Source organism: Eleutherodactylus coqui, chromosome 12 (assembly GCF_035609145.1).
Source record: "Eleutherodactylus coqui strain aEleCoq1 chromosome 12, aEleCoq1.hap1, whole genome shotgun sequence".
Taxonomy (NCBI): domain Eukaryota; kingdom Metazoa; phylum Chordata; class Amphibia; order Anura; family Eleutherodactylidae; genus Eleutherodactylus; species Eleutherodactylus coqui.
Window position 1 is genome coordinate 124,664,831 of NC_089848.1, and position 23,029 is coordinate 124,687,859.

The window sequence follows — 23,029 nt, forward strand, 5'->3', positions numbered from 1 at the left end:
CGTCTCGAAAAACATATCATAAAGCTTGTTAACCCCGACCAAACTGGTTTTGTTCATGGGGAGAGAGGGCAGGGACAACTCCCTGAGGCTTCTGCATGCAACAAGATACTCCCAAATCCGCAAAGTTCCCCTCGCTCTAGTAGGCACAGATGCCGAAAAAGCGTTTGACCGCGTCAACTGGCTTTACATGGAAATGGTCTTATTGCAGTTTAACTTCCCTCCAAAATTTGTTGCAGCAATCTTCTCTCTATATTAGATGCCCCAAAAGGCTTAAAGTTAACAATTCTCTCTCCCCGCCGTTCAACATAAGGAACGGTACTAGGCAGGGGTGCCCCCTTTCCCCCTCCCTTTTCATACTTGCCTTGGAGCCTTTTCTCCAAAAAGTTAGACTAGATTCCCAAATTCAGGGATAGAGAGTAGGAAACGAAACCCTCTCAGCCGCGGCATATGCCGATGATATTATCTTCCTTATCACAAACCCCGAAGAAGGCCTCCCCCGACTTGTCGCCCTCCTGGAGCTATACGGTACCCTCTCCAACTTCAAAATCAACCTTACCAAATCCATCGCTTTAAACATTTCTATTCCTCTTAATCGCTTCAATGCTATTAAAAACAATTCACCATTCACGTGATCTGACTCGGCCATAGACTTCCTAGGCATAAAGCTTACAAAAAAAGCAGAAGATCTGTACTCGATCAACTTCCCTCCCCTGATCCCAAAGATTAAGAACTTGCTACGCTCATATGACCTACCCTTTATCTCATGGCTGGGCCGTAAAAACATCTTAAAATCGTACGTTATCCCTATTATCCTATACAAAATTAGACTGCTTCCGATCTTTGTCCCGTCCAGCTTATTCAAAATGCTACGTACGGTCTTCTCAAGATATCTGTGGGCGGGAAGGAGACCGAGACTTGCCCACTGTCTGCTGGTCAAGAGGCGCACTGAGGCAGGAGTGGACCTGCCATGCCCCCGTGAATTCTATATCGCCACCCAATTAAACCATTGGTTGGAACTGACTTTCCCAAATAAGGATCACCTGGTCCAACACCTGGCAAGGGGTGCTAATGGCCCATCCCTCATTGAGGACCTATGGTTCCCTGAGAAGAGTAATCGTAAAGATCGAAGAAACAACCCCCTCCTAAGAGGGCTGGCTCACATTGAGGGAGTCCCTAGCACCAGCACCTTCTCCTTGTACTCCCTTATCTGCGCTCTATAAATTCATGAATCTCCCTCTAGACTCTTGCTCTGCAGGGGTTTGGAGAACCCTCACCAGTTTTAATTTCCAGGATGTCCTTGCATCAGCCCACAGAGCACCCCTCTCCTCACTAGAGGAACTCCTGCCAGACCTCTCTCTCCCCTAGTTGGTTTCCACCCACGTGCTAAGGGTCCTAAACGACCGCTCACCCCCTTCGAAAACATGATTGGATGCCCTTTACCCTCTCCAAGGAAAATATCACTTATTCGTAAGAGGTTCATCTCCCCCCAGTGACTTCGAAACCCTCTTTCCTCATCTCGTGGGAGAAGGAGCTCCGCATCTCTTTATCCCCAAGCGAGTCCAAGCTCATCTTAAAGACGGTGTTTGGGCTCTCTCCCTGTGTCACCGCCCAGGAGTCTCATTACAAGCTCCTGGCAAGGTGGTACAGGACCCCGCAGTGGCTATACAACCACAAACTAGTAGCGCATGACAAATGCTGGAGATGTGAGGAATCCGCTGGCTCTTTCCTTCACATTTGGTGGGAATGCCCTAAGATAGCCCCCTTCTGGAGAGACGTCGGGAGGGAACTGAAAAAAATGTCTCCCAACTTAGTCCTCTCCCCTGATGTGGTTCTCCTGTGGATACCTTCCCCCGCCTTCCACCCATTAAAACACAGACTGGTTGCCCTACTGCTAGACGCAGCCAAGGCTCTTATACCGCTGTTGTGGAAGCAGAGGGAACCCCCCACGATAGCATTATGGAGGGCCCGAGTAGACCTCCTGGCTAATTTGGAGGAGCTTTCAGGCTGGTCAGGAGGAACCCATGATAAATTTCTAAAAATTTGGGAGCCCTGGCAGAGCATCCGAAGAGACGTCACTTAATTTGTTTCGTGTGATGATCGGACGCGGAGCCGACGACGACCCAGCCTTGTTGCAGTGAGCCTGAGACTATCTACCTCCTACCTGTGTGGAGCTACTTCCACTGGGGCTCTCCTTTCTCCAGCAGGTGCACACGAGCCCAACCCCCAGATTGGCACCCAGAGGTGAGAGATGCGGTCCACGACTGCCCCCCCCTCCCTTCTCTTCCCTTCCTCCCCCCGTGTTTCCTCCCCTCTCCTCCCTCCTTCCCCCCCCCCCAACTTTCTCAGCCTTGTTGGCCCTGCCCGATAAGTTGCTAGATAAGGGCTTTCTGTCTCGCTTGGTTTTCATTATCTTTGTCTACTGGCCCTGAGACCATTTTGGTCCTCTATGCGGCCAAGGTTGTTCTTGTTTATGTTGACATTGCATACCTACTGTTGGGACCTCCCCACTCAATATATCCATCCCCCACGTGGTTGGGGCTGATGGACTTGCTACAATACTTCTCCATCTATCACGGAGTCCCCATTGTATTATCCTGAATGTCTTTGCATGTTATGTATAATAAAAATCAATAAACACTGATTTAAAAAAAAAAAAAAAAAAGAACTAGTCTATAAGTGGGAGGTTATTTCCTGCCAGATATTGTCAATTTTCTTTTTGGAATAAGCAGCCACCTCTTCGGCACTGAGATCCATCACTGGGGGCTGCAGTTTAGGGCTGAGAAGGGAGTGAAAAGTATCAGAGTCTTTTAGGGTTGTGAGATAGTGAGGAGATGTGGGAGGTGAAGTAGACTTGTTTGGCATGCTGGAGGCCTAGGTTGTAGGTTCTGAGCGCAAATTTGAAGTGGAGAAAGTCTGTGGACTAGTGCGACTTTCTCCACAGCCATTCAGCACACCTAAAACACTGCAGGATGAAGCGCATTTCAGGTGTGAGCCAGGGTTGTCACGGTCTGCATCAGTGCCTTGGGTCACGGTGGGAGTCGCTTCATCCAAGGCATGTGTGAGTGGTGTTGTAATGAGCGGCAGCCAGGTTGGGGCAGGAGAGGAGAGAGATAGAGGCAGAGAAGACTGTAGGGACTCTGAAAAGTTTTCGGTGTGAACAGCCTGAAGGTTCCTGTATGTATGGTAGGTAGGAGGGTCTGGGGAGATTCTAGGAAGCTTGACAGAGAAAGAGAGGAGGTTATGGTCCGAGAGTGGATGACGGGAATTAGTGAAGTGGGGAGCAGAGACAGAGGAAGACTAGATATAGAGTATTGCCATCCTTGTAAGTGGGAGATGCTGTGAGTTGTGAGAGACCAAGGAAGGAGGTGAGTGATAAAAACTAGTATTTCTACATATAACATGTAAGCTGGCCAACAATTACCTTTGGTCATTACTCATAGCCATGTAGTAAGGAGGGGGCTTGTTATGCTCCAAGTAAAGTGATATTTACTATGAATTGAGGGCAGCTATTCTATCATTATACATTTTTTTCATAGCATGTTAATTAGAGATGAGCGAGCACCAAAAAGCTCCAGTGCTTGTTGCTCGAGTCGAACTTTTCGTAATGCTCGAGAGCTCGTTTCGAGTAATGAACCCCATTGAAGTCAATGGGAGACTCAAGCATTTTTCAAGGTTACCCATGCTCCACATAGCAGATGTTGTGTAAATCACCAGAAAACATCAGAAACACCACAGAAAGGGCGGAGCCTGGACGCCGAGCGTAATGGCTGCTTGAAAGCCGCGCTCCCATCAACGGGCACCCATAGCTCCTCACAGCAACGATCAGCCGAAAGAGAGATGGGCAAGACAGGCAAGGAGAGGAGCACTGACCTGCAGGGCACCCCTCGCCCGTCCAAAACGCATGCTGACATGCGGGGATTCTTCAGAGACCGTCCTGCTCGCTCCCCGCGGCCCCCAGCAAAGATGGCGCCTGCACGAGCGCTCGCTCCCACTCTCTGCCAGGAGGAAGAAGAAGAGCAGCTCTCGGAGGAGGAAGATGGTGAGTCTGTCTCCAGGGGCTTCATGAAGAACCTGATTACACAAGCCCTACGCCCCATTAGCTCGGACTTAGCAGAGATAAAGGAGGAATTCAAACAGCTGGGGCACAGGGTGGAAGATCTCGAGTCCTCTTCTGCGGCCATAACTTCTCACTCCCTGCAAATTGAACAAGCCTTAAGGGAGCAGCACCTGTATTTAAATAGAACTCTCTTGCTTCAGGAAGATTTAGAAAACAGAAACAGGCGCAATAATCTTCGCTTTAAAGGTATTCCCAAGTCTTATGCAAATGAATGCCTTGATAAAGTCGCCAAAGTTATTTTTGCCACCTTGTTGGGGGAGGAGAGATCGTCTAACATCTGCATTGAAAGGATCCACCGGGCCCTTAGACCACCGCCGGGTCCCACCGAACCGCCCAGGGATGTTATATGTAAATTATTGGCGTTCCCTGATGCAGTCGCGGTTCTAAGAGCGGCCAGATCCTACAAAGACCTGAGATTTGAATTGGCGCCTGTTTCGATCTTCCAGGAATTGGCGCCCTCTACCCTAGCAAAGCGCCGTGCACTGCGACCATTGCTGGAAGTCCTGAAAGCCCGAGAGATCCGCTATGCATGGCTGTTCCCATTTGGCATCAGTACGACCATCAAGGGCAAGAGGGTTAACATACGTACCCAAGAAGAGATGCGTGAGCTGTGGAACCTCCTGGAAATAGACCCAATCGAACTGTCTAATTGGCAACCACTTCCAGAACTCCCTCAGTTTTTGCCTCTGGAGAACCCAGGGGACTGGCTGCTGGCAGGCAGCGCAAAATCCCCGAAAGGGAAAAAGAAGAAGCCCAAGCAGGACTCGTGAAGTTCTTAATCCGGGGAGCGAGTTCCCCTGTGGTGCCTCCAGATGTTGCATCTAACCGGCGGGCGCTTCCCTCGAGTTACCTAACCGTGAGTGGCTCTGGGGAGAGTCCTTCGACAGACTGCCCGTACCAGTTCTCTCCCTCTAATTTTCTGCTCCTTCAGCGTGTCTTATTACAGGGCTGGAGATTTGAGGAGCTTCGGCATGTCGTGGAGCGTTTTCGGTGAAGCTGGAGGATCGGGCGTTTTTCCGTCTGCCTGACTCTTCGTGTCCGGGTCTTGAACTCTTCATAACATATGACCCAAGCCGATGAATAAGACGAGTGCTTTGAGCTGGGTTTTTTCGGTTGAATGTTAACCATTATTGATGCAAGTATTTAGGGCTTTTTTGCCCCTCAGTTTTTCTTTTCTCTCTTCTCTTTCTGCTTTCATGTCCTAATCTCTGTTTCCCTTTTAGAGGGCTAGTGGGTGCCTGTATTGTCCAGGCCGTAACTAAATCTCTGACCTCCCGTTAGAGCCGTTTGCTCTGTGGGATCTCAGTAGACTGCCCCAAGGGTGGGCCCTAGGTAGGGTGTCAACGGACCCCCCCCCCCCCCCCCCGAGGCACACTCAAATAAGGTTTTCTCTGCCAGCAAAAGCTCTGCTGCAGCGAATTTTTCTTGTTTCTTTGCCTAATAGTTCTACGTCTATACCCACCTACTTGTATCCTTCTTTCCTGCTCGTTTTATCCTCCCCTCCTCCCACGCCTTACCCCCCGCCACCAAGTCTGGGTACCGCGAGGGAGAGCCCCAACGGAGGCTCCTCTCTCTTTGCAACTACCATTTCTGTATTGTTTACTCACTTGTGCTTTTTCTCATATTTAGGACAGAGTTTTCACGATGAATGGACTGCGTCTCACTTCCTTCAACGCCAGAGGACGTAACTCACCCTCCAAACGCCACAGCCTTGAGCTGCTACTGAGGAGGTACGACACAAAAATTCTCTTCCTCCAGGAGACCCACTATAAAGGAGACAAATCCTTTTCCCTCCCAGGGAAATCTTTCCCTAAGGCATTTCACTGCACTCATCCCTCGTCGGCCTCGAAGGGGGTCTCTATTTTCCTTCACAGAACAATTAATTTTGTCGAGGAGGCTCGGTTTAGGGACGATGAGGGCAGAGTCCTGTTCGTTAAGGGCATCCTGAACAACACAAAGCTAACCCTAGCCAACTTGTATACTCCAAACACAGAACAGATTCCATGGCTGCTCAAGCAGCTGGAGATTCTAAAACACTTCAGTGAGGGTCAGATTATTTTAGCGGGAGACCTAAACGTTACTCTCAATCCCACCTTAGACGCCTCCTCAGGCCGCTCACATATATCTCAAGGTAAACTGAAAAAACTGGGCAAACGGCTTCAGGAACTAGGTTTGATAGACACTTGGCGCACTCTACACCCTACCACGAAAGATTTTTCCTTTTTCTCCTCTGTGCACTCCACATTCCAGAGGCTGGATTACGTCCTGGTCTCCTCCTCCCTACTTCCGTCCCTGACCGGTTCGAATATTGACACAATGACGATTTCCGATCACGCCCCGGTGCATACATCGTTACGCCTTCCCCAACCAGTTGCCAGGGAATGGAGATGGTCACTGAATACTTCACTCCTGGATCAAATAGAGGATAGAGAGTACTTAACAAAACTTCTAGAAGAATATTTCCGTATCAATTCAACGGAGGGCTCAGAGTCTCCTCTGGTTTGGGAAGCCCACAAAGCTTATATGTGAGGCCTATTTATAGCCCTGGGCTCTCGTATTAAGAAAAGGAATCAAAAAGCTATTGATGAGAAGCTTTCGCAGATAGCCAGACTGGAATTGACTGTGAAACTCTCTCAGGCGAAACACAACATGGCGGAGCTTGCGGCGGCAAGAGCTGACCTGAAACTTCTGCTTGAGGGCGAGCACCCACTGGCGTTTTTTTACCTGCGTTTTGCGTTTTGCGTTTTTCCTGCACAGGCATAGAGATAACATGTGTTCCTGTCCACTGGCGTTTTTTTTGCGTTGCGTTTGCGTTTTTAACATAGGAACTGTCAGTTGCATATGTGTCCTTATTTTTCTCCTAATGCACCCATGAAAGTCAATGGTAATTTATGGAAAAGCCGCGAAAACGCCGCGAAAAACGCGCGGAAAAATCGCGGGAAACGCGGCGAAAACGCCAGTGGGTGCTCGCCCTGATTCTAAATTTAACAAAAAACAGTTGCATTTTAAACACAGGATATATGTTCAGGGCAATAGAGGCAGCAAGCTCATGTCGACGTTGATTAAAAAGGCTAGGGCAAAAAACCAAATCCGGGCGATTAGGTCCTCCTCAGGGTCGACTCTGTCTTCCTCCAGGGACATTGCAGCGGAATTTCAGAGGTTCTACTCGAATCTGTACAACCTGCGGGACACCTCCAATGCCCCCCCCCCCCCCCCCCGGTAGAGAACCCCGCGGCCCATATAGATGATTTTCTTAAACAACTCAATATGCCGACACTGAATACCTCAGAGGCTGCACTGCTGGTCACACAAGTCACGCAGGAGGAAGTGGAGGCGCTGATAGCCTCGAGCCCTCCCAATAAAAGCCCGGGTCCGGATGGTCTTCCGATACAATATTATAAAGCTTTCCTCCCTACATTAAAACCAAAACTGACAACGTTGTTTAGTGACCTGCTGGGGGGGGGGGGGGGGCATCCCTGCCGCGGCAATCCCAGGAAGCCCATATCACGCTAATTCTCAAGCATAATAAGGACCCAGAATTATGCGGTAGTTATCGCCCCATATCTTTGATTAACTTGGATGTGAAGTTGTGGGCCAAATTGTTAGCTAAAAGATTGGAGCCATTTATGCCGGGACTGATTAACTCGGAACAGGCGGGCTTCGTGAGGGGAGGGAGGGGAGAGGCAACTGCATCAGACTCCTCCATGCAGCTAGGTATGCCCAACACCATAGGATACCTCTCGCCCTAGTAGGTACAGATGCCGAAAAGGCTTTTGATAGAGTGGACTGGCTCTACATGGAGAGAGTGCTGTATCACTTTGGTCTCCCAGTGCAGTTTACACGAGCGATATTCTCGCTTTACGCGTGCCCGCATGCAAGACTAAAAATTAATGAGATCCTCTCCCCTCCCTTCCTCATAAGAAATGGCACTCGGCAGGGATGCCCCCTTTCACCCTCGCTCTTTATTCTATCACTCGAGCCCCTCCTCCTGAAAGTCAGGCAGGACCCAGGGGTAAAGGATCTGCGGATGGGAGAACAGCAGATTTCGTCCGCGGCATTCGCTGACGATATAGCCTTTCTAGTCACGGACCCCCAGAAGAGTCTCCCCAGGCTCTCTGAGCTGCTCAAGGAATTTGGTGTGCTCTCGAATTTCAAAATTAATTTTGCGAAATCAACGGCGCTGAACATCTCTATTCCACAAAAGCAATATGACGAGCTAAGAAGTAACTCCCCCTTCTCGTGGTCATCATCCCATCTAGAATATTTAGGGATTAAACTGACCAAAAAAGCTGAAGACCTGTACGCCACTAATTTTATCCCTCTCATTGCGCGGGTTAAACAACTTCTCAAGTCATATGATATCCCCTACATCTCCTGGTTAGGGAGAAAGAACATCATAAAGTCCTATATTCTCCCTCTCATACTCTACAAGATTAGAATGCTCCCTATTCAACTCCCAACAAAATTTTTCAAACTAATACGCGGGGTCTTCTCGGCATTCGTGTGGAGACAGAGAAGACCGAGATTGGCGCATGGTCTGATGACTAAAAAGAGAAGGGAGGGGGGAGTGGACCTCCCCAACCTTCACGATTACTATTGTGCATCCCATCTCCGCTACTGGTGGGACCTCTCCAGGCTAAGGGACGATGAACTACTCACCAAGTTAGCGGTAGGGTATAGCAACCTCCCCCTGTCCGAGGTCATATGGCTGCCCACTAGTGCTCATTATCGGGCTAAAACCTTCAACCCCCTCCTCAGAGGGCCATGCGAGGTCTGGGATAAGTTCAGAACAGTGCTTGCGCCGACTCCCTCACCTATCTCTCCTCTAAACGTTATGCCTAGAATAATGAACCCGCAAAGAAACCGTCCTTTAGCTCCAATATGGAACAAACTCGGGACGCTCTCCATTACCAACTTACAAGCTCTCTCGCACCTGGCCCCCTCGACGATCCCTCAAAAACTACTTCCCACGGAGTCCCCCTCCTTTTTAGAGGTGGCCCAATTATCGGGCGTCTTTAAAGAATGTTTCAGTGAGCACAAATCAACCAGACCACTCACTATATTTGAGAGGTCCTGGTCAGATAACAAGGCCTCTCATAGAAAGATTTCTTTTATACGCAAATCCTTTATTTCTCCCTACCAGCCCTATAAACCGGCCTTTCTTACGTCATGGGAGAAGGAGCTGGGTATCCGGCTCTCAGAGGAGGAGACCAGGACGATCCTCGATACATCCTTCGGACTCACTCCGTGTGTATTGGCCCAAGAGGCTCACTATAAATTATTAGTCAGATGGTATCGAACCCCACAATGGCTTTTTGAACACAAGCTCTCTCCCCACGAATCCTGTTGGAGATGCAGGAGCGAGACAGGCTCATACGTGCATATCTGGTGGGATTGCCCGGTGATAGTCCCCTTCTGGACGGGTGTAGGGAAAGTCATTGAAAAAATTGCGCCGAATGTCCGCCTCACACCAGACCTAGTCTTTTTGTGGAGGCCGGGTAAACATTTCCATCCGAAAAATAATAAACTGGTAGCCTTGCTAATAGACACAGCCAAATCCCTGATTCCCCATTTGTGGCTTCAGAATACGGCTCCATCGCTGGGTCTCTGGAGGGAGAGAATTGACAATTTATACTCCTTGGAGGAACTGCACAGCTGGTCAAATAACACTTATGATAAATTTATTGTGACGTGGGCTCCCTGGCAAGAAGTGAGATCCACGGCGTCTTGGGAGGTGTGAGACATGGTCCGTCTAAATCCCCGCTTCGGTAGGCTTCTATACTACTCCCCCCCCTCTTCCCCACCCCCTCCCTTATTGTGAGTCTTAGTGTATGTCCTTTCTCCTCTTTCGTTTCTATTTAGTGCAGACAGGATAAGGTGATTGTCATGTTCAACCCGATGCGAGTTGATAAAGCTTCTCATATGTGGCATCCGAATAGCTAGTGTCCGCATAGATGTACTAAGCTGAGAATACTACGATTGTAGCGGTGCTATCCCTTTCGGAATGTCGTTACTCATTGGGACTTTTAGTTCTTCGGAACGTCTGCCATTGTTGATGTTGATGTCTGATACCCCTGTATATTTTGTGAAAACTATAACAAAAATTGGATTTAAAAAAAAAAAGAAACACCACAGAAACTGATAAGGAACGGCAGAGGCAGCATGCATGGATGCATCTGAGGCTCCCAGGTTGCACCGTTAAGCCAAATTGTGGGCAAGAGCCTGGGGGGGTCACCCCTCTAACAATTTACTTCGGACAGACCATAATCTGCAAGGCACACGCGCTGGCACATTTTAGCTAAGCACCACACAAGGTGCAACAAAGGAAAATCACTGCCTGCGGGTGACACCACTGCCTCTTCTGCTGTTACATGCTGGCATGGCAGTCCAATCCCTCACACGAGGCTGCGTCCACAGCGTACTCAAATTTTTCCCAGTGCAGCGTTCAGCTGTCCTCATGCCACACGGTCGCTTGATAGCCCCACCACCCTCATATCTATTTATAAGTGCATCTTAGATGAGGAGAAACCGGAGATACACACTGCAGAAGGTTGGCAGGGCCTGGCAGCGACCCTCTTTCAAATTGTGGGTGATATCCCACAATGCTGATGAGAATTGCTGATAAATTAATGTACAATCATAATTCCATTCCCCTGCCCCCTCCGTCACAAAATTTCATGAGCCACAAACGTGGCCATAAAGCGGACTCAGTTGCTAGTACTTCTACACATCTCCACAATTCTGCAACGCATTCTAAAACCAAAGGTTGGTTTGAAGCAGGATGTGTCGCAAAAGTTGCCACCACAAGTCTACAGTGAAACTGTCAAAGTCTTATGAACTGACTATGTGGACCCTTGACCGAAAAATATAATAAAATATAACTTTTATTAAAGAAATAACTAAAAGGAAGAACATACACACATAAATCTAGATCCAGGAAAACCCATGGAACCGATAAAAATGTATTGATACCACTGTCCATAAACAGTAATAGACCGGTCAGTCTGAGTATCGTTATGACTCAGCCATTTAGTGTATTCGGTCTCTTTGCAGAATCTGACAGGATTATCAGAATCTATTGTATACACGTCAACCTAATCAGGAGATGAAAAAGTGACATAAGTCTGACAGTTGGATGTTACAGAACGTGACCCAAACTCCAGTGATCAGGTTCGGTGATGTATACGTCGTTCACATCGAGAAAATAAGCTATGCCGGACCACTAAAAATTGTAAGCGTAACCCAACGCGTTTCTCCCACAACGTGGGTTCATCAGGGGTTTCAATACGCAAAAAATGGTACTTTACTGGTTTAATAACTCCCAGTCAGAAATCGGATAGTGGTACAAGAATAAAAAATTGATGAAGCCTCAAAATGTCCAGCACTGTCAAATAAATGACACACTGGATATAGAGGGATCAATCAGAGTAGAACTGTCATTTCCACTGGTGACGATTATATTACTAGATAGATTATTGTCGCCATATAAGATAAATTAACTGACAGGACTACGAAAACCCTACTACTACAATGGTAGAAATAAGAGTAGGGTACAGGTAAGAAAAATTTCTACCCTTTAAGCGAGAGAAAATTATAATTTCTCAGGGATAATAGTCCCGAGTACAGAAAGATAGAAGAATTTTAGCCGTTAAGTCAAAGAGTATCCCGAGGGCAAAATTTTTGCAATCGGGTCCCTGGATAATCAGATGGCATATTCACAGCTGTCAGTCCACCACTAGGGCTGACATGCCGCCGTTTTGTTTATTTGTTTGATTTCAGTTTTTGCTTATTAAGGCTCTGACTTAGTGACCACCTTATTGAGGGACTAATATAGGTCTTTGAATCCTCTTTCCACTCTATTGAGGGACTATTATAGGTCTTAGGAATTTTCCTTGTAGGTCTAGAGCGAAAATTTATCAGATGGCTATCCAAAAGGCGGCTAGTCTGGGCTGCTGTGAATATGCCATCTGATTATCCAGGGACCCGATTGCAAAAATTTTGCCCTCGGGATACTCTTTGACTTAACGGCTAAAATTCTTCTATCTTTCTGTACTCGGGACTATTATCCCTGAGAAATTATAATTTTCTCTCGCTTAAAGGGTAGAAATTTTTCTTACCTGTACCCTACTCTTTATTCTTGTACCGCTATCTGATTTCTGACTGGGAGTCATTAAACCAGTAAAGTACCATTTTTTGCGTATTGAAACCCCTGATGAACCCACGTTGTGGGAGAAACGCGTTGGGTTACGCTTACAATTTTTAGTGGTCCGGCATAGCTTATTTTCTCGATGTGAACGACGTATACATCACCGAACCTGAGCTCTGGAGTTTGGGTCACGTTATGTAACATCCAACTGTCGGACTTATGTCACTTTTTCATCTCCTGATTACGTTGACGTGTATACAATAGATTCTGATAATCCTGTCAGATTCTGCAAAGAGACCGAATACACTAAATGGCTGAGTCATAACGATACTCAGACTGACCGGTCTATTACTGTTTATGGACAGTGGTATCAATACATTTTTATCGGTTCCATGGGTTTTCCTGGATCTAGATTTATGTGTGTATGTTCTTCCTTTTAGTTATTTCTTTAATAAAAGTTATATTTTATTATATTTTTCGGTCAAGGGTCCACATAGTCAGTTCTTTCCAAACTAGTTGGACTTCACTGCCTCTGTTAAATTGTCAATGTCTTATGAAATCAGTTACGCTTCCTTTGATCGCTACGAGGACCGGGTGATCCATGTATAAATTTGAGTGGCCAAAGCAGGACCCCACGCTGGGCAGCAGATATGGAACAGATTCTCCACACCGACCAGCGCTGACCCCCCAGGGATGTGTGCGTTTATAAAGCCTAAACCAATCCGGCTGTTTACTACTCAGGGTATTTTACGTCAGCTTACATCCAAAAACAGACAGTGTGCAATGAGTTGTCTTGTTATACAGTGCTGATCAGAATTCCAATGCCCATGCTACCATGTCACAAATTTGTCAGGAGTCACGTGGCCATCCGAGTCCGCTTTATGCTAGCACTTCCAACCATCTGCACAATTCAGAAACACATTCTAAAACAAAAGATTTCTTTTAAGGAGGAGCTGTCACAAAAGATGCCACCACAGGTCTACAGTGCAACTGTTAAAGGCTCATTAAAACAGTTATGTTTTCTTTGATTGCTTCAAGGACAGCATAAACCATGAAGAAATTGGAGTGGCCAAACCTGGCACAGCTGCACCCCGCCCAGGACTTTGGCCTCTGCCCACAACCTCATTCAGGCGCCCAAGTCCATGTCCTCATCCTCGACCCTTACCCCTAGTCTTCATCATGCTGTATAAAGCACGGTGTCAAAATGCTACGCAAACTGCAAGGTATTTTGCATACGCTTTAAGCCAAAAATAGATAGTGTAAAATGTGTACAGTCTTGTGTTTCCTATCGTTCTGCACTATATAACCGTTAGGCCTATTATGCAAATGCTTTCAGACACAGACAACTAAAAAAAAGAAAAATGAGAGGAGTTTTGTTAGTTGCTATATAGTCTGTGTATACCAGTAGCAGTATACTGTAAAGAAGTGGTAACAGTATGCAGTATACAGCCCAGATGCTTGTGAATGCTTTGTGCGCACTACTGGTCCCAGGCAGCCAAATTGATGATGCACACAATGAGAGGAGTTGTAGTCCTAGAAAGGACTGTTGGCTTCAAATTATTCCAATCCCGTGTCACCTCCATCACAAAATTCTCAGGAGCCACTAACGTGGCCATAAAGGGGACTCGGATGCTAGTACTTCAAAGCATCAGCACTATTCAACAACCCATTCTAAAACAAAAGATTGGTTTGAAGCAGGAGGTGTTGCAAAAGTAGCCACCACAGGTCTACACTGAACCTTTGAAAGTCTCATTAAATCAGTAACGGTTCCTCTGATCGCTACAAGGACAGCATAAACCATGAAGAAATGTGAGTGGCCAAAGCAGGACAATTCATTCTGTGTATGTGTCAGATAGCTGAACCTCAAGCTGGTAAAAATTTGTGTACCAAGAGTATAGGCGAACTCCTGAAACATTTCCAGGCTTTGTTGGTGCTATCAGTTGACAGGCGGGTACGTTTGTCTGTGATAATCCCCCCCCCCCCCCCCCGCCAGCAGCACTAAACACCCTCTCTGATAACACACTAGCGGCTGGTCAGGCCAGCACCTCCAAGGCGTACAGCGCAAGTTCGGGCCACGTGTCCAGCTTTGACACCCAATAGATGTATGGAGCTGAGGGATCATAGAGGACGTTGGTATGGTTAGCTATGTACTCCCTCACCATCTTTTTACAGTGCTCCCTCCTACTCAGCCTAGACTAGGGAGTGGTGGCACAGTCTGGCTGGGGAGGCATAAAACTGGCAAAGACCTTGGAGAGTGTTCCCCTGCCTGCACTGGACATGCTGCCTGTTTCTCGCATCTCCCCTGCTAGTTGGCCCACTGAAGTACGTCCTCTACCGCTAGCATTGTCAGATGGGAACTTTAGCATCAGCTTTTCCACCAGGGCCTTGTAGTATTGCATTGCTCTCGTAACCATTTCCTCTTCCGGAATGAGAGTGGAAAGGTTGTCCTTATACCGTGGGTCAAGAAGGGTGAACACCCAGTAATCCTTGTTGGCCAGAATGCGTCTAATGCGAGGGTCGCGGGAAAGGCAGCTTAACATGAAGTTAGCCATGTGTGCCAGAGTCCCAGTACGCAACACATCGCTGTCCTCACTAGCAGCATGACTCTCAATGTCTTCCTCCTCCTCTTCAGCCCATACACGCTGAACAGATATGAAGGAAGTAGCATGGGTACCCTCTGCAGTGTGGGCAGCAGTCTATTCCCCCTCCTCCTCCTCCAACACGTGCTGAGAAACAGACGTGAGGGTTGTCTGGCTATCAAGCGATGTATTGTCATCTCCCATCTCCTGTTCCATCCGCAAAGCATCGTCATTAATGCTTAGCATTTCTCAGCAGGCAAAGCAGCGGGATGGTTACACTGATAATGACCGCATCGATGCTCACCATTTGTGTAGACTCCTCAAAGTTTCCTAAGACTTGACAGATATCAGACATCCATGCCCACTCCTCTGTGAAGAACTGCAGAAGGCTGACTACCACTCCGACGGCTATGTTGCAGCTGGTTTTCAACAATGGCTCTACGCTGCTCGTAAAGCCTGGCCAATAGGTGCAACGTTGAATTCCAGTGTGTAGGCACATCGCACAACAGTCGGTGCACTGGCAGCTGGAAGCGATGTTGCAGTGTCCTGAGGGTGGCAGCATCTGTGGTGGACTTTATGAAATGTGCGCAGACGCGACGCACCTTGCTGAGCAGGTCAGACAAATTGGGGTAGTTTTTAAGAAAGTGCTGAACCACCAGATTGAACATGTGGGATAGGCATGCCACATGTGTTAGTCTGACAAGCTGCAGAGCCGCTACCAGGTTATGTCCATTGTCACACACGACCATGCCTGGTCGGAGGCTCAGCGGCGAAAGCCACAGATCGGTCTGCTCTGTCAAACCCTGTAACAGCTCTTGGGCGGTGTGCCTCTTGTCTCCCAAACTGAGTAGTTTTAGCACGGCCTGCTGACGCTTCCCCACGGCAGTGCTGCAGCTCCTCGAGCTACCGACTGCAGGCGGCGTGCTCACATGTGATAATTGAGAGGTGGAGGGGGTGAAGGAGGAGAGAGGGGTGTTTTGAGGAGGTGGCATAATAAGCCAGAGAAACCTTCACTGAGGTAGGATGCGCAATCCTCGGTGTGGGTAGCATGAGAGCAGAGCCAGGGTCAGACTCAGTCCCAGCCTCCACAAGGTTAATCCAATGTGCTGTCAGGGAGATGTAGTGTCCCTACCTGACAGCACTTGTCCATGTGTCGGTGGTTAAGTGGACCTTCCCAGTAACCGCGTTGGTGAAGGCACGGTTTATGTTCCGTGAGCCGTGCTGCTGTAGGGCGGGGACGGCGCAGCGGGAAAAATAGTGGCGACTGGGGACCTAGTACCGAGGGACCACCGCCGCCATAAGGTTGCGGAAAGCCTCCGTTTCTACTAGCCAATGTGGCAGGATCTCCAGGCTGAGTAGTTTTGAAATATGCAAGTTTAAAGATTGTGCATGCGGGTGGGTGGCTGCGTATTTCCGCTTGCGTTCCAATGCTTGGGTCATCGACAACTGAATGCTGCATTGGAACACATTGGTGGAGAAATGTGGAGGTGAAGGTGTGGGTGCAGGACGGGATACGCTCATGCCAGCATCCTGGAAGGAGATTGGATGTCAGTGACCGGATGCGACACAGGGGGAAGAGGCAGTGGTGTGACCCACAGACGGTGAATGGCCTTCATTCCACGTTGTCGGGTGCTTAGCCATCATAAGTGCACGCATGCTGGTGGTGGTCAGGCTGGTAGTGGTGGCTTCCCTGCTGATCTTGGTGAAGTAGAGGTTGCACACCACTGTCGGTCATCCGCGCTCTCATTGAAAAACCTCCAGACCTTTAAACACTTAGCCCTCTGCATGGGAGCTTGCCGTGAGGAGGTGCTGTGGGGAACAGTTGGGGGAGTATTTGCTGTGGCCCTGCTTCTTCCCCTGGCCACCCCACTGCCTCTTCTAACCTGGTATGCTGCAGCAGTTACCTCCCCATCTGAAGCCCTGTCTTCAGTAGGCTTAGCAACCCAGGTGGGGTCAGTCACCTCATCATCCACCAGCTCTTCCTCTGACACCTCAGTCTGCTCCTTCCTCAGACTTACTGCCCTAACAACAACCTCACTGACAGACAACTGTGTCTCATCCTCATCATTCACAAATAGCTCTTCAGACATTACTTGGAAGTCCCCACCCTCATCACCCTGAGTCCAAATTTTGGGCATCGGTCACCACAAACTCCTCACGTGGCTGATGAAACATTTTTTATGACTCAGGGCAGGGACCTGAGAAGAGTTCTTGGGAGTATGCCTGTTCGGAACTGCTCCTTTTCCTGGAGTGACCAGGCTGGGAAAAAGGAGGAGCAGCCTGAGAATTCAGAGGTGCAGTCCCTTGGATGGCGTAAGTGGGCTGCGTGGTAGACTGCGTGTTGAATAAAGTACTGGATGCATTATCCGCTATCCACGTCAGCACCTGATCGCACTGTTGATGTTTTAATAATGGCCTACCACGCGGACCTGCAAAATGTGACATGAAGCTGGGGAATCGAGATACGCGGCGCTCTCCTAATCCCTCAGCAGCAGGCACTGGTTCACCCCGCCCAGGACCTCGGCCTCTGTGCACCCCCTCCTTCGGACGCCCATGTCCATGTCCTCAACCTCGACCCTTACCCCTAGTCTTCATCATGTTGAATAAAGCACTTGGAGTAAATGCTACGCAAAATGCTAGTTATTTTGTGTACGCTTATAGGCTAAAATAGACACAATAAACAGTGTATACTGTTGTTAGATAGAGGAGAATCACAGCCCCCAGACACTGGTATATAGATTACGCTCTGAGCAGGCCCAGAAAAATTTAAAACAGTGTATACTGTTGGTAGGTAGCACAAATTCACAACCTCCAGAGACTGATATAAAGCGTACGCTCTCAGCAGGGCCAAAACCTTTTTCTAGTGTGTATACTGTTGTTAGATAGTGTAGATTCACAGCACCAACACACAGGTATACAGCGTATGCTTTGAGCCCCAAAAAAACTTAAAAAAGAGAAATGATAGGAGTTCCGTTACTTCCTATGTACACCCCTGGCAGTACACTGCATAAAACCGGTTACAGTGGGCAAATACAGCCGGGATGCTTGAAATAAAAGTTGTGCGCACTACTGGTCCCAGCCAGCCAAAATGCTGATGCACACAATGAGAGGAGTAGTAATCCTAAAAAGGACTGTTGGGTTCTTACCTAACCGCAACCTAATCCTTACACTAATGCTTTCCCTATTGCAGCAGCTCTTTCCCTAAGCTCATGCAGCATGCGTCTGAGGCGAGCCACGGGTGACCATAGCTTTAATACTCGGCGGTCACCTGATCCGCCCAGCCAGTCACTGCTATAGACATGCAGAGGGCTGGTACATCACAACAGGAAGTGGTAAAGCCTTCCCTGCATGTTTAGTGGCTAAAAAATGGCAGGGGAGGGGAGATGAAATTTACTGGAGCACCGTGCGTAGCTCGCTCGAGTAACGAGCACACCCTGAGGCTACCTACAGGGGAGCACGATATTGACCCGATATCGCATTCGCCAGCATGTGATTTTATGCCCATTTTTGAGACTTTTTCTGTCAAAAAAAGACTCCCATCACTTCATTTTAAAGCAGCGATCCACCATTGCAGCTCTCAGCTGCGTTACAGGATTGGCATGTGTTTGCCATTGTTATCAATGGGAAACCTCACATCGCACTCACGGTCACATAGCACGCCGTCCTATTGAAAACAATGGTCGATGTGTTCCAAGAAACACAAACCGATAGGAGATCGCTCATGTATACGACTGCATTCAAAAGAATAGCGTTCATATTTGTGCAGGATTTATACGTATTGCAATGCTCAGATCTCGTGCAAGATTCTCGGCCGTGTGAAACTGGCCTGAGGATAACATAGTGGCGTGGATTAAATATCTGTAATGCTTTCTTTTTGACAATTGATGGTGGAGGACAAGACTGCAGTACTCAGAACCACCACTATCCTCCGATACAAACATTGAAGAGACTGCAATTATCACATGAGTGCTATTGGGGATCCTGGGTGGTGGCCCCACATTGATCAGGTAGTGGCCTGTACTGATAATAGGCCATCAACTTTTAAAGCCTGAATAACCCCCATAAGCCTAAAGCCAGAATGAACTTCCTTTTTTGAATTTGAGGCCGTCCTAACTGTGCAAAATGTATTTAGAGGCATGAGTGTTTTAATATGTTTGGCGTCCTCTACTTCAACTATCTGCTTTACAGCAGTATAGGACAATCGAATCTTAAGAGATCTGCCCCTACAATTTCTTGCTCTTCTTTCTCCGTTCAGTCATTTGCATCGGTTAATATATTTCACACTATAAAGCTGTTTAGTTCTTTTTATCTGAAACTAAACATAAACCTCATATATTGCAATGTTGGTTTCTCTCTGCAGGTTTGAACAGGCCTATATGACAAGTCTGATTGGGCTCAGGCCAGAGAAGTATTTCTGGATGGGGCTCTCTGATACGGAGGAGAAGAACACTTTTAAATGGTCCAACAGGCAAAACGTTCTGTTCACACACTGGAACGCGGACATGCCAGGTAAGTCCATTCTCCACTCTTAGGCTGCCTGGCCACGGGCATTGCGGTTTCCCGCGGCGGACCTCCGCAGCAGGAGCCGTTACCCAGGAGCCTGCTGACATATCTCCGTGGTCAGCCTATCTGACAGGCTAACTGCGGAGAACCGCGGCAATTCGCAGCATGCTGGGATTTGCCACCCGCGAGCGGAGAATCACTATGATTCTCTGCTCGTGTACAGGGGGGGTGGGCTGCACTTTCCATAGCAACACTATGGAAAGCGTGCATTGCGTTCCCCGCGGCTGGATTATCGTTGTGGTGAATGTTCATGTACATATAAGGTGCTAAGTTAGCAAAACTGAGCGCTATATGTATATTCTTGTTGTTCCAAATTAATTTTAAGTGTTCGAGCTGCTCAAAGAATTACATGTCCCACAGCATTTGTGTAATCGGCTGAACTGCTTTGTTCCTCTAAGGCCGCCTGCAAACGAGCGGATTTGCATTGTGGAATCCAATATAACTAATTATCATCTCTTTACCAAACAAAGTTTCTCTGCATCATCAAATGCTACAAGTACTTCATGATTTTTAGCAAACCTATTGTTCCAATCCCCTTGCAACACATTGAGTTCGTGTGTGTGTAGCACATAACAGTGACAAGTCTTTTTCTGGTTCAGTAGCGAGGAATCTCAAACTAATGCAATTGCATTAGTTTGATTAGCCAGTCCCCCCTTCCTACTGTGAAAAATGTGATCATCTAGACAGTCTGTAGTTTTCAGTAACTAATCCCCATTCATAGTATGAGTGGACAAGTAGAACCATCCTGTTAGCCATGCCCATAGACCAGTGATGGGCAACCTTTTTGGCTTGGTGTGTCAAAATTCGCTGAAAAACCGAACATAACTCGGGTGGCGTGTCACTTCGAAAAAAACCCCTAAATTTGTGATATTAATAGTTTAAATAAGAAAAATGTAACATATAACTGTATTGAATAAACCAAAAACTAATTATTTTAACTTACCTGCTTAGTGACTTCTTTGTTCATCTGTCAGTCGGTTTCTTCTGTTGGTCTTGAAATTAATTAACGGTCCAATATGAAACTTTAACTGGTGTGGGGTGCCGTGAACTGAGATAAGTGAGGGAAGGGGAAATTCTTTAACTAACCTGCCTCAGTAATGGCGCTGGTGCTGCAAAGGCGCTCCCCTCACTTCTCTGTAATGGCGCTAATGGGCTTTTTAAAATGGCTGCTGCACAGGCCCTACCCTCACTTATCTCAGTAATGGCTGCTGGTGGTGGCTGCTGCTGCTGGCGGCTGCTAAGATGGCCTCCAGATCCCTTCCCTTGCGCACTCCGTGGCTAAAAATGCCGCCGGCCGGAAGTGAGGTCGGCGGCCTAACCGGAAGTCCCGACACTACTAGACGCTCTGTGCCGGAGGTCTGTGGTTTTGGCTTACAGACCTCCGGCGCACAGCGTCTACCCGTCCCACCGCAATGTTTTATCCTCGGCTCCAGCACCTGGCCGTGCAGGAGCCGAGGATGAAACATCCCGGTTCTCCGCATGCAGCCGCATATTTTCAGTATGCGGCCGCGAACATGGCCACGCGTGTCAGCAATGACACGCGTGTCATAGGTTCGCCATCACGGCCATAGACACTACCTGAGGCTTACCATTTTGCCTCTGTCAATTATCCACAGCTCTCTTGAAAAGTGTGATCAGAGCTTAGCATTTATTTATTTTTTTTAATCAAGTTTTTATTGGTTTTTCAATACATGTCCATATTTCAATCGTATACAGAACTATAGGCTTGATACATGGCCTAGGGGCCAATATCTCTGCTAATATACCATAACAGCTATGGACAAACCGAAGGGACTTGTTGAAACAAAAAAAAAATTTTACTTACCCGAATCCCCGCTCTGCGACTTCTTCCTTCTTTCTTCTCCAAGATGGCCACCGGGATCTTCACCCACGATGCACCGTGGGTCTTCTCCCATGGTGCACCGTGGGCTCTGTGCGGTCCATTGCTGATTCCAGCCTCCTGATTGGCTGGAATCAGCACACGTGATGGGGCGGAGCTACGCGATGACGCGTAGAAGGGGCGGAGCCAGAACGCTGCTCGTGCCCGGACCGAGTAGAAGAGAGAAGACCCTTCTGCGCAAGCGCGTCTAATCGGGAGATTAGACCCTGAAATTAGACGGCACCATGGCGACGGGGATGCCAGCGCAGGGAAGGTGAGTATATAACTTCTGTATGGCACATATTTAATGCACAATGTATATTACAAAGTGCATTAATATGGCCATACAGAAGTATATAACCCCACTTGCTTTCACGGGACAACCCCTTTAAGCCTCGGGGCTAGCTTTTTCAGGGCTCCCTCGACCTCCTGCCAGAAGGCATAGACTGGAGGGCACTCCCACCAGAGGTGGAGATAAGACCCAATGCCAGCGTCGCATCTCCAACACCTCCCATGCGCTGCTAACTTGTGATCCGCCAGCCATTGGGGAGTTCTGTACCACCTCGCTAGCAATTTATAATGAGATTCCTGCAAAGTGACACAGGAGGATAGGCCAAAGGCTGTATTTAGGATGGACGTGGTGTCCTCAGCAGAAAGTGAGATGTGTAGTTCTCTCTCCCAGGAGGTCAGGAACGCCGGCCTCGACAGCGTCGGGGGGAAGATAAAGTGCCTGCGTAGCGAACCAATCCTCCTTACCCTATGGTTGCTCCCCACCAGGGCCATCTCAAAGGATGTTAGGGGTCTAATAGATTTGAAATGAACTCTGAATGTTTTGAACGTCTTTGTGACGTGCATGATTTGAAGGGGGGAGAGGGGGTGGCTGGGTTGCAGCAGCTGAAGGATGTCAGCGGTTGGCTGATGGGCAACCGCCTGGAGGTCCCCCATCGTCTTATCACGAAATACTGGCGGTACATGGGTCTACCGGTAACTCCAGAATTTTATGAATCGTACTCAGTGGGGAGCAGGGCGAAGGAGGTGTCGCCAATGTTTTCCCGAGTTCGAGCCATGTCTCGAAGGGGCCCTTGACCAGAGGTCAGCCCTGAGAGAAGGGCCATAGGCACCCTCTGCTAATGAGAATACTGTTCGGTCTATAGCCGGGTACGTCAGCTCCATCCAATAGCTCATCTGGGAGGAAAGGTAAAAGTCGCGGACACATGGCATGCCCACACCCCCCCTCAGTGCTCCTCCTCACCGTCAGGCAATGTACCAGTCTTGGTTTTCTGCCTCTCCAGATGTATGCTGAAAAGGCTACACGAATGGCTTTAAAGAAGCTAGCTGGGAGATAGATTGGTAGGAGGCAAATTTGGTACAATATGATTGGAATCACATAGGATTTCAATACGTTTTTCCTCCCCAGCCAAGATATGCACGGGAGGTCGTATGCCCTCAGGAGGTTTTTTAACTTTATTTATCAGAGGGAGAAAGTTGGTGGCGTACAGGTCTTCTGCCCTCTTTGTGAATTTGATGCCCAAGAAATCGATGTGAGACTCCGATCAGGCAAGGGATGTCAATGTCTTTATTTTACTGCTGAGAGCCAGGGGGATCGAAATATTCAATACTGTTGACTTTGTATAGTTCGTTTTAAAATTGGATATGGCTCCGAACTCCTCTATAAGGTTGATAAGCCTGGGCAAGCCTTCCTCTTGGTTAGTTATCAAAAATACAGTATCATCAGCGAAGGCTAC

General features: G+C 48.1%; 1 protein-coding gene across 1 annotated transcript in view; it reads left to right on the forward strand.

Moving 5' to 3' along the window:
* The window catches only part of LOC136587231 (macrophage mannose receptor 1-like), a 327,799-nt gene that overhangs the window by 20,797 nt on the left and 283,973 nt on the right, over nucleotides 1-23,029 (forward strand). The window contains exon 4 of the mRNA XM_066585788.1: nucleotides 19,203-19,351. Coding sequence (XP_066441885.1) covers nucleotides 19,203-19,351 — 149 coding nt within the window. The remainder of the gene's footprint in view (nucleotides 1-19,202; nucleotides 19,352-23,029) is intronic.